Below are 12,898 nucleotides of genomic sequence, written 5' to 3' on the forward strand. Positions count from 1 at the left end.
CACCTCCTCTCCTCCCGCAGCCTTACCATAAACCTCCCCTCCGGTACCCTAACCCTCCACTCCCACAGCCTAACCCTAACACTCACCATTTGAAGTTGTCGGCATTTTGACCCGTCCGGATCCTGCAGACGGTATAGGGCGCATCAGGATTCTGACTGTCGTGATACAAACTATTTCCCATACATACATGTTATACCTATTATGTGTTATTTCTTTATCTGACAGCTCATTTGTGTTATTATAACTCTGTATCTGCTGCTATATAATAACAGGACACCACAGGCTGCTCCACCTGTAAAATTATTGTAGCAGGACACCACAAGCTGCTCCCCTGTATATAATAATAACAACAATTAATAACAACAACAACAATAACAGGACACCACCTGCTGCTCCCCCTCTATAATGATAATAAAAAGGAAATCACAGGCTAATCCACCTGTATAATAATTTTAACAGGACACCACGGGCTGCTTCTCCTGTATAATAATAATAATAATAACAGGACACCAGAGGATGCTCTCCCTGTATAATAATAATAACAGGACACCACAGGCTACTCTCCCTGTATAATAATAATAATAACAGGACACCACAGGCTGCTCCCCCTGTATAATAATAATAATAACAGGACACCACAGGCTGCTCCCCCTGTATAATTATAATAATAACAGGACAATACAGGCTGCTCCCCCTGTATAATAATATTATAAATAACAAACAAAAAGACACAGTATTCCTTTATGGGGCACTCACGGACCTATATCAGTTCAATATGACAAAATTTTGTCATTCAGTTATTTGGGAATATGATAACTATATTAAAATATAACCTTTATTCATATTAATGTGTAAAAAATGTTGTCCTCGAAATATAAAGTATACAATGAAAAGAAAATAGTATGAAATTAAACCAGTTAATAAAAGTTGTGTTACCACATCAAGTTCTTAACGTATTATTTATTATTATATGAATATTATGTCATGACATTTTAATAATCCATGATTAGTGTATGAATAGGGTGTCAGTAGACAATGGACACTTCACAAATAATAATTCACATAGATCTAATTAAACTCAACTCACATCAACTGTTAGTATCCACAGTGACTGTGTGCAGACGTATTCACAAACCCTCCTCACTGTCTGATTACAGCACTAGCTATGTAAGGGCTCAATATATAAAGGTATTATATCTATATAACCGACAGTATAGTGAGTAATTGTAATGCTGTCCTCTAATGGAAGATCTCATAAGATGCTCTATCAGGCATTTGGAATGACGTTCCCTAATAATCTAATGCACTGTTGTATGAGGAATCACCAATCACAGTTATATAATATAATAAAGGGAGGCTTGTATTTATATGCACTGGTCTGAGTGGTATAAGGTCAGAGAGCGTATTCTAACAGTGCCTTATCTGCACTAGCTCCTATAACTTCAGTCTCACATAGAACTGATCTTAGTCAGATTATATAACGTGCAGATAGCTGAGGTGATCTTGTGCCCATTGTAATTAGAATAGGCAAAAAGATCCAGAGTAGAGGTACCTTACTAACAGGTAGGATCATTCTATGGCAGAGGTTCCCAAAGTACGCCATTACAGTCCATGTTTTAGGGATATCCAAGCTTGAGTCCAGATGGGTAAATCAAATGGATTGAGGTACTAATTAAGTCACCTGTGCTCAAGCATGGATATCCCTAAAACGTGGACTGTGAAGGTGGACTTTGGGAACCTCTGTTCTTTGGGATGGTCCGATCTAATTGTTTTTTGAGTTCATCAGAGTTCTCGATACTAACGATTTGAACGTAACACTTTCCTGTGAGACTAGCCACACAGAAGTCACGTTCCCGGATCTGAGAATACAAAGATCACCAGACGGCAAAATACAAACGGATCTTTTCAGGAAAAAGACAGCTAGGAACAGTTTAGTACATAACACAAGTGCACACTTTCCTCCAGTATTACATAACACAAGTGCACACTTTCCTCCTGTACTACATAACACAAGGGCACACTTTCCTCCTGTACTACATAACACAAGTGCACACTTTCCTCCTGTACTACATAACACAAGTGCAAACTTTCCTCCTGTACTACATAACACAAGTGCACACTTTCCTCCAGTATTACATAACACAAGTGCACACTTTCCTCCTGTATTACATAACACAAGTGCACACTTTCCTCCTGTAATACATAACACAAGTGCACACTTTCCTCCTGTATTACATAACACAAGTGCAAACTTTCCTCCTGTACTACATAACACAAGTGCACACTTTCCTCCAGTATTACATAACACAAGTGCACACTTTCCTCCTGTATTACATAACACAAGTGCACACTTTCCTCCTGTAATACATAACACAAGTGCACACTTTCCTCCTGTATTACATAACACAAGTGCACACTTTCCTCCAGTATTACATAACACAAGTGCACACTTTCCTCCTGTACTACATAACACAAGTGCACACTTTCCTCCAGTATTACATAACACAAGTGCACACTTTCCTCCTGTACTACATAACACAAGTGCACACTTTCCTCCTGTACTACATAACACAAGTGCACACTTTCCTCCAGTACTACATAACACAAGTGCACACTTTCCTCCTGTACTACATAACACAAGTGCAAACTTTCCTCCAGTATTACATAACACAAGTGCACACTTTCCTCCTGTATTACATAACACAAGTGCACACTTTCCTCCAGTATTACATAACACAAGTGCACACTTTCCTCCTGTACTACATAACACAAGTGCACACTTTCCTCCAGTATTACATAAAACAAGTGCACACTTTCCTCCTGTATTACATAACACAAGTGCACACTTTCCTCCTGTACTACATAACACAAGTGCACACTTTCCTCCAGTATTACATAACACAAGTGCACACTTTCCTCCTGTACTACATAACACAAGTGCACACTTTCCTCCTGTACTACATAACACAAGTGCACACTTTCCTCCAGTACTACATAACACAAGTGCACACTTTCCTCCTGTATTACATAACACAAGTGCACACTTTCCTCCTGTATTACATAACACAAGTGCACACTTTCCTCCAGTACTACATAACACAAGTGCACACTTTCCTCCAGTATTACATAACACAAGTGCACACTTTCCTCCAGTATTACATAACACAAGTGCACACTTTCCTCCAGTATTACATAACACAAGTGCACACTTTCCTCCTGTACTACATAACACAAGCGCACATTTTCCTCCTGTACTACATAACACAAGCGCACCCTTTCCTCCTGTATTACATAAAACAAGTGCACACTTTCCTCCTGTACTACATAACACAAGTGCAAACTTTCCTCCAGTATTACATTACACAAGTGCACACTTTCCTCCTGTACTACATAACACAAGTGCACACTTTCCTCCTGTATTACATAACACAAGTGCACACTTTCCTCCAGTATTACATAACACAAGTGCACACTTTCCTCCAGTATTACATAACACAAGTGCACACTTTCCTCCAGTACTACATAACACAAGTGCACACTTTCCTCCTGTATTACATAACACAAGTGCACACTTTCCTCCTGTACTACATAACACAAGTGCACACTTTCCTCCTGTACTACATAACACAAGTGCACACTTTCCTCCAGTATTACATAACACAAGTGCACACTTTCCTCCAGTATTACATAACACAAGTGCACACTTTCCTCCTGTATTACATAACACAAGTGCACACTTTCCTCCTGTATTACATAACACAAGTGCACACTTTCCTCCTGTATTACATAACACAAGTGCACACTTTCCTCCTGTATTACATAACACAAGTGCACACTTTCCTCCAGTATTACATAACACAAGTGCACACTTTCCTCCAGTATTACATAACACAAGTGCACACTTTCCTCCTGTACTACATAACACAAGTGCACACTTTCCTCCAGTATTACATAACACAAGTGCACACTTTCCTCCTGTACTACATAACACAAGTGCACACTTTCCTCCTGTACTACATAACACAAGTGCACACTTTCCTCCAGTATTACATAACACAAGTGCACACTTTCCTCCAGTATTACATAACACAAGTGCACACTTTCCTCCTGTATTACATAACACAAGTGCACACTTTCCTCCAGTATTACATAACACAAGTGCACACTTTCCTCCTGTACTACATAACACAAGTGCACACTTTCCTCCAGTATTACATAACACAAGTGCACACTTTCCTCCTGTACTACATAACACAAGTGCACACTTTCCTCCTGTACTACATAACACAAGTGCACACTTTCCTCCAGTACTACATAACACAAGTGCACACTTTCCTCCTGTATTACATAACACAAGTGCACACTTTCCTCCAGTACTACATAACACAAGTGCACACTTTCCTCCAGTATTACATAACACAAGTGCACACTTTCCTCCAGTATTACATAACACAAGTGCACACTTTCCTCCAGTATTACATAACACAAGTGCACACTTTCCTCCTGTACTACATAACACAAGCGCACATTTTCCTCCTGTACTACATAACACAAGCGCACCCTTTCCTCCTGTATTACATAAAACAAGTGCACACTTTCCTCCAGTACTACATAACACAAGTGCAAACTTTCCTCCAGTATTACATTACACAAGTGCACACTTTCCTCCTGTACTACATAACACAAGTGCACACTTTCCTCCTGTATTACATAACACAAGTGCACACTTTCCTCCAGTATTACATAACACAAGTGCACACTTTCCTCCAGTATTACATAACACAAGTGCACACTTTCCTCCAGTACTACATAACACAAGTGCACACTTTCCTCCTGTATTACATAACACAAGTGCACACTTTCCTCCTGTACTACATAACACAAGTGCACACTTTCCTCCAGTATTACATAACACAAGTGCACACTTTCCTCCAGTACTACATAACACAAGTGCACACTTTCCTCCAGTATTACATAACACAAGTGCACACTTTCCTCCAGTATTACATAACACAAGTGCACACTTTCCTCCAGTATTACATAACACAAGTGCACACTTTCCTCCAGTATTACATAACACAAGTGCACACTTTCCTCCAGTATTACATAACACAAGTGCACACTTTCCTCCAGTATTACATAACACAAGTGCACACTTTCCTCCTGTATTACATAACACAAGTGCACACTTTCCTCCAGTATTACATAACACAAGTGCACACTTTCCTCCAGTATTACATAACACAAGTGCACACTTTCCTCCAGTATTACATAACACAAGTGCACACTTTCCTCCAGTATTACATAACACAAGTGCACACTTTCCTCCTGTATTGAGAGGGATTCCAAAAGGCGAATTTTTACACCTAAGAAGGAACTGCTCGAGTTATCTGCACGTTATATAATCTGACTAAGATCAGTTCTATGTGAGACTGAACTTATAGGAGCTAGTGCAGATAAGGAACTGTTAGAATACGCTCTCCCCCTGTAAAAAAAAATAATAACAGGACACCACAAGCTACTCCCCCTGTATAATTATAATAATAATGGGACACCACAGGCTGCTTCTCCTGTATAATAATAACAATAGAACACCTCAGGCTGCTCCCCCTGTATAATAATAGTAACAGGACACCACAGGCTGCTCCCCCTGTATAATAATAGTAATAACAGGACACCACAGGCTGCTCCCCCTGTATAATAATAGTAATAACAGGACACCACAGGCTGCTCCCCCTGTATAATAGTAATAACAGGACACCACAGGCTGCTCCCCCTGTATAATAGTAATAACAGGACACCACAGGCTTCTCCCCCTGTATAATAATAGTAATAGCAGGACACCACAGGCTGCACCCCCTGTATAATAATAGTAATAACAGGACACCACAGGCTGCTCCCCCTGTATAATAATAGTAATAACATGACACCACAGGCTGCACCCCCTGCATAATAATAGTAATAACAGGACACCACAGGCTGCTCCCCCTGCATAATAATAGTAATAACAGGACACCACAGGCTGCTCCCCCTGTATAATAATAGTAATAACAGGACACCACAGGCTACTCCCCCTGTATAATAACAGGACACCACAAGCCGCTCCCCCTGTATAATAATAGTAACAGGACACCACAGGCTGCTCCCCCTGTATAATAATAGTAATAACAGGACACCACAGGCTTCTCCCCCTGTATAATAATAGTAATAACAGGACACCACAGGCTGCTCCCCCTGTATAATAATAGTAATAACAGGACACCACAGGCTGCTCCCCCTGTATAATAATAGTAATAACAGGACACCACAGGCTGCTCCCCCTGTATAATAATAGTAATAACAGGACACCACAGGCTGCTCCCCCTGTATAATAATAGTAGATGACATTACCAGGGATACAGCAGGAGCCGCCGCTAGAACAGGATCACACGGCAGCCGGTCATGTGACGCTGATGCTGCTGCTGGAGTAAGGGGGAGGAGCTCCGGGCACTAGAGCAGGACTCTATGTACAGCTACAGTAAGTGTCCCCAGTGTGCAAAAGAGACGGAGGCGGCGGCCATTTTCCCGAGGCCCAAATCACTTCATGAAGAACAACAGGTGACTATAGATCCCCTTCAGTGTTTGTTCCCTGGAAGTGACGTAGTAGTGAGGGCGGAAGTGACGTTACACGCCCATACAGTCTCTCTATCATTCCCAACGACTGCAGATACAGGAAGCAGCAATTGTTGTGTTTGGCAGGAGGTAATTATGTTATTATTCTATAGGCTGAGCAGACTCTTGTGTCACTTTACTGTAGTACAGATGGAGCTGACTCTGGTGCTGCATTGTCATTGTGCAGGAGGGTTGCACTCAAGTCTCCTCTATTTGTATGATACATGTGGTGCAGACTCAGTTGTTACTATAATACAGGTGGTGCAGACCCTGTTGTTACTATAATACAGGTGGCGCAGACCCCTTTGTTACTATAATTCAGGTGGCGCAGACCCCATTGTTCCTATAATACAGGTGGCGCAGACCCCATTGTTACTATAATACAGGTGGCGCAGACCCCATTGTTACTATTATGCAGGTGGTGCAGACCCCGTTGTTACTATAATACAGATGGCACAGACTCCGTTGTTCCTATAATACAGGTGGCACAGACCCCGTTGCTGTTATAATACAGATGGTGCAGACCTTGCTTGGTAACTGATTGCTCTGATGCCTAGGGATAGGGATTATAAAATGGGTCAGCGGAATTTGGTAAATATATGGAATTCTCCTGAACGGCTCAGCTCACTGCAGCGCCCCCTGCCTCTGTAGAACTGTCAGTGCACGTCCTTATTTGGGGATGCGTGACTTAGGGATGGACATCGGAAGCCAACCATCAAATGTTTGAAACTTACGATGTGAAGGTAACTAACCATCGCATCAAAAGAATTCAATGGTAAAACTATATGATATGCACATACGCAATAATAACTGCAGCTTGGTAGGCAGGGGGTGGGATTGGGGGCGGGGTCTGGAGTAACAACATAATACTGTGTACTCTCTAATGTGCGGATTCAGACCCGCTCGCGAGCGCAGGAAGCTCGCAAGCTGGTCGATGGTGCAGAATTGCGCATGCGCACTACGGAGGGAGCTCCGTCATGCGCATGCGCGAGACCCGAATAACGACGGCCAAGCCGTCGTTATGGGTCTCGCACCAAGGGGGGCGTGCTGTCGATGGTGAGTGACAGCACGTCCCCTTTGGTGGGGGTGCCGGGGGCGTGGCTGCCAGTTTGAGGCGTTCCCATGGGAACGCCTACCGTCTGAGTCCGGCCCCACTGACATCAGTAGTGATGTCAGTGGGAGTGATTTTGGCTCTGATAGAGCCAAAATCACTCCAGGGCTTGCGGTCACCGAGACCCTACTGCAGGGTCTCGTCGCAAGCCCGATGGTCGCGATGGTCTTGACCATCGCGACCATCATCATGGACGCTCGCATAAGCTGTGGGTGGTAACCCACAGCTATGCGAGCGTCCATGAGGCCGCTCCAAGTTGAGGGAGGAGGGCCCTGATTCAGAGCGAGCGCTCTGGTCAGAGCGTTCAGCTCTGAATCAGGCCCTCAGTCTTTGCATATAAATGAAGGGACATAAATAAGTGAACAAGAAACCAGTGACTTACAGTACAATACAATGCAGGACAAGGGTTATACACATTGCTGCATTAGTGATCAGAGTACTCAGATACACAACAAGGCGTGTTAGGTGCTCTAGTGGGGAGTGAGAGGTATATGTAAGTATAAGTAAGTAGAAGCACAAGAGGGATGAGGGCCCTGCTCGTCAGAGCTTACATTCTAATGGCTGTCCCTGCGTTATGCTGCTGGGACTGTAGGGTACACTACATACCCAGGATGAACCCATGAAGATTCCCTGATGCTGGCAGCAGACAAGGAGCCAGGGGAGGCATAGCTATTAGCAATTCAAAAAAACAAGCCACCACCGGAACACCACTGAATGATTACCACCCGATGGTGACAAACAATCGAAGGCCGCCATCGAATGGTAAAAAGCACTACCATAAAAACAAACATTGATGGTGAGTAAACATCGGATGTCAGTGTCCATCCCTAGTGTGACAGGCAGAAATTACAGCCTCCTTGTATGAAGCTGCTCAGGGCAGAATGGAGCCTGGGAGCCCTGCTCGGAGCCAGCTCTACTCCTTGGCGTGATCTGCATACACGGTGGGGATACATGCATCCTCACCACTACCGTGCCTTCTCTATCACTGCACATTGTGACCAGATCTGTGGGTTGGGTTACCACCTTTTCATTTTATGGGCAAAAACAGCACTTTATATGCTATAAAGGCCCCTCGTGCTCTTTTATATGACTTAGAGCCCCCTTGTGCCCCTTTATAAGTCTCAGCGGACAATCGCACCCCTTCATATGCCTCAAAGCCCCCTTATGCCGCTATATGCCAGCCAAGAGGCCACACGTGCCTTTATATACCTCCAGAGCGCTCTCACACCCCTTTTTATGCCTATGAACCCACTTGCACCCCTTTATATTGGTGGCCTGCAAGTGTGACTAAGTGATATGCAGCTGACATCGATAAACAGGAAGAGGTGCCAGTATGGAGCTACAGTACGTTAGCATGCCATTCTGGGTGCTCAAACAGAGCTAGAGTATGTTTGCCATCTATTCTGGATGCCAGAATGGAGTTTTAAGTGCATTAGCAATCCGTTCCCGGTGCTGGATTAGAGCTCTGATACCCTTAACCAACCATGGTGGAGGGAGCTCTGAGTATATTAGCCAGGTGTTTGGGCTGCCAGATTGGAGGTCTGAGTACGTTAGCCATCAATTCTAGACCCAGAGTAGGGCTACAAGAACCTTGGCTATCCCTTTAAGCTGCCCTAATTAGGTTTCCCAGTATCTCAGCCATCCATTCTGGGTGCCGGTATGGGGCTCTAAGTTGCCGAGCCGTTCATTCCAGCTGCTGGAATAGGTGTTGGAGCAGTAGTTCTATCTGTTTGAGAACAGGTGTTAGGTTACTAATTCCATCTCTTCCAGCTCCCGGAATAGGTGTCCCAGTACCATGGTTGTAACTAGAGCTTTGTGGCCCCACAGTAACATCTTGAAGGGGCCCCTGCAAAACACTCACACCCAGAGGGAGGGCATCTGCATACAAGACAATAACAAGTCATCATTTACTCTGCCCTCAATACTTAAACACTGGGGGGCAACATCATCATATCTAGTGAGGGAGCTATTAACCCTCTCACCAAGGAAAACTCAGGCCAGCCTTGGTTACCAAGTCACTAATAAAGAGGTGCACGTGGGAGTGTCGGTGTAAGCCCCTATACACGAATCAGGTCCACTTCCTCAGGCGATTGCATCAAGTATGTGTTGTGGAGGTCCAGGACTCTTGGCCACGAGAGGACTATTGGTGTAACCTCCAGCAATGCCGTGTGGTGGTCACTGAGCAGCCCTATGAAGCTGGGCCAGAGGAACTTCTGAGAAACACTGACCTAGACTCTATGGCTCTGGGAATGAGGGGATTAGTGGTCACTCAGTGTACTCTTACATTTATATAGGCAACACAATAGCGTAGTGGACAGCATTTCTACTCTGCTCTGTGGTCGTGAATTTAATTCCCAACCAAGGTCCTGTATTTGTGGATTCTGTATGTTCTCCCCCTGTTTGCATTGGTTTCTTCCACTCCAAAGAGACACTGGTAGGTTAGTTGACTTCTTTCATAAATACCCCTAGTGTGTGTGTATGGGCTGTCCATGTGGTAGGAAATGTAGATTGTAAGCTCCCCTGGGGCAGGGATAGATGTGACTAAATATTCCCTGTAAAGCGCTGGGTAATATGTGCGCACTACATAAATGACTGGTAAGAAATTGCTTCTAATAATTATATTTATTTCTAGATTTCTCTGCAGTGAGTCGTCAGATCCTTGTTGATAGAAATCACGTGAGAGTGAGATGTGTCCTGTATAAATCACTGATCACCGACGATGGACAAGGACAGGAGTCAGATGACTGAGAGGATACTAAATCTCACCCTGGAGATAATCTTCCTGCTGACTGGGGAGGTGAGAGGGTCTGGGAGTGTCACAGTGACATCACTTATATCTATAGTAATAATACAGGGACATGACTGGGGAGGTGAGGGGATCTGGGAGTGTCACAGTGACGTCACTTATATCTATAGTAATAATACAGGGACATGACTGGGGAGGTGAGAGGATCTGGGAGTGTCACAGTGACATCACTTATATCTATAGTAATAATACAGGGACATGACTGCGGAGGTGAGAGGATCTGGGAGTGTCACAGTGACATCACTTATATCTATAGTAATAATACAGTACAGGGACATGACTGGGGAGGTGAGAGGATCTGGGAGTGTCACAGTGACATCACATATCTATAGTAATAATACAGGGACATGACTGGGGAGGTGAGAGGATCTGGGAGTGTCACAGTGACATCACATATCTATAGTAGTAATACAGGGACATGACTGGGGTGGTGTAGGGATCTGGGAGTGTCACAGTGACATCACTTATATCTATAGTAATAATACAGGGACATGACTGGGGAGGTGAGGGGGATCTGGGAGTGTCACAGTGACATCACATATCTATAGTAATAATACAGGGACATGACTGGGGAGGTGAGAGGGTCTGGGAGTGTCACAGTGACATCACTTATATCTATAGTAATAATACAGGGACATGACTGGGGAGGGGAGGGGATCTGGGAGTGTCACAGTGACATCACTTATATCTATAGTAATAATACAGGGACATGACTGCGGAGGTGAGGGGATCTGGGGGTGTCACAGTGACATTACTTATATCTATAGTAATAATACAGGGACATGACTGTGGAGGTGAGAGGATCTGGGAGTGTCACAGTGACATTACTTATATCTATAGTAATAATACAGGGACATGACTGGGGAGGGGAGGGGATCTGGGAGTGTCACAGTGACATCACTTATATCTATAGTAATAATACAGGGACATGACTGGGGAGGTGAGGGTCTGGGAGTGTCACAGTGACATCACTTATATCTATAGTAATAATACAGGGACATGACTGGGGAGGTGAGAGGATCTGGGAGTGTCACAGTGACATCACATATCTATAGTAGTAATACAGGGACATGACTGGGGTGGTGTAGGGATCTGGGAGTGTCACAGTGACATCACTTATATCTATAGTAATAATACAGGGACATGACTGGGGAGGTGAGAGGATCTGGGAGTGTCACAGTGACATCACATATCTATAGTAGTAATACAGGGACATGACTGGGGAGGTGAGAGGATCTGGGAGTGTCATAGTGACATCACATATCTATAGTAGTAATACAGGGACATGACTGGGGAGGTGAGGGGATCTGGGAGTGTCACAGTGACATCACATATCTATAGTAATAATACAGGGACATGACTGGGGAGGTGAGGGGATCTGGGAGTGTCACAGTGACATCACTTATATCTATAGTAATAATACAGGGACATGACTGGGGAGGTGAGGGGATCTGGGAGTGTCACAGTGACATCACATATCTATAGTAATAATACAGGGACATGACTGGGGAGGTGAGGGTCTGGGAGTGTCACAGTGACATCACTTATATCTATAGTAATAATACAGGGACATGACTGGGGAGGTGAGGAGGATCTGGGAGTGTCACAGTGACATCACTTATATCTATAGTAATAATACAGGGACATGACTGGGGAGGTGAGGGGATCTGGGAGTGTCACAGTGACATCACATATCTATAGTAATAATACAGGGACATGACTGGGGAGGTGAGGGTCTGGGAGTGTCACAGTGACATCACTTATATCTATAGTAATAATACAGCGGCATGACTGGGGAGGTGAGGAGATCTGGGAGTGTCACAGTGACATCACTTATATCTATAGTAATAATACAGGGACATGACTGGGGAGGTGAGGGGATCTGGGAGTGTCACAGTGACATCACTTATATCTATAGTAATAATACAGGGACATGACTGGGGAAGTGAGGGGATCTGGGAGTGTCACAGTGACATCACATATCTATAGTAATAATACAGGGACAGGACTGGGGAGGTGAGAGGATCTGGGAGTGTCACAGTGACATCACTTATATCTATAGTAACAATACAGGGACAGGACTGGGGAGGTGAGAGGATCTGGGAGTGTCACAGTGACATCACTTATATCTATAGTAATAATACAGGGACATGACTGGGGAGGTGAGGGGATCTGGGAGTGTCACAGTGACATCACTTATATCTATTGTAATAATACAGGGAGATATGGTATCAGTGCCTCGGTCCTCACAGGAGCTGGAATATATCACATTGCTCACAGTATCTAGTTTTGTTTCTTTTCTATCACTGAAATGAATATGGCAGGAGATG

General features: G+C 44.0%; 2 protein-coding genes across 3 annotated transcripts in view; one reads left to right on the forward strand and one right to left on the reverse strand.

Annotated features, from left to right (window-relative positions):
* Nucleotides 1-6,555, reverse strand: part of LOC148502608 (uncharacterized) — a 29,625-nt gene extending 23,070 nt beyond the window's left edge. For both annotated transcript variants that reach the window (XM_088449590.1, XM_088449588.1), the window contains exon 1: nucleotides 6,391-6,555. The gene's annotated coding sequence lies outside the window, so the exon portion shown is untranslated. The remainder of the gene's footprint in view (nucleotides 1-6,390) is intronic.
* A 96-nt stretch (nucleotides 6,556-6,651) lies between these two features.
* Nucleotides 6,652-12,898, forward strand: part of LOC148502609 (uncharacterized) — a 283,629-nt gene continuing 277,382 nt past the window's right edge. The window contains 2 exon segments of the mRNA XM_088449561.1: nucleotides 6,652-6,741; nucleotides 10,395-10,559. Coding sequence (XP_088305687.1) covers nucleotides 10,482-10,559 — 78 coding nt within the window. The 5' untranslated portion in view covers nucleotides 6,652-6,741; nucleotides 10,395-10,481.

This window comes from Taudactylus pleione, unplaced genomic scaffold (genome assembly GCF_031769625.1).
Source record: "Taudactylus pleione unplaced genomic scaffold, aTauple2 ptg000488l, whole genome shotgun sequence".
Taxonomy (NCBI): Eukaryota; Metazoa; Chordata; class Amphibia; order Anura; family Myobatrachidae; genus Taudactylus; species Taudactylus pleione.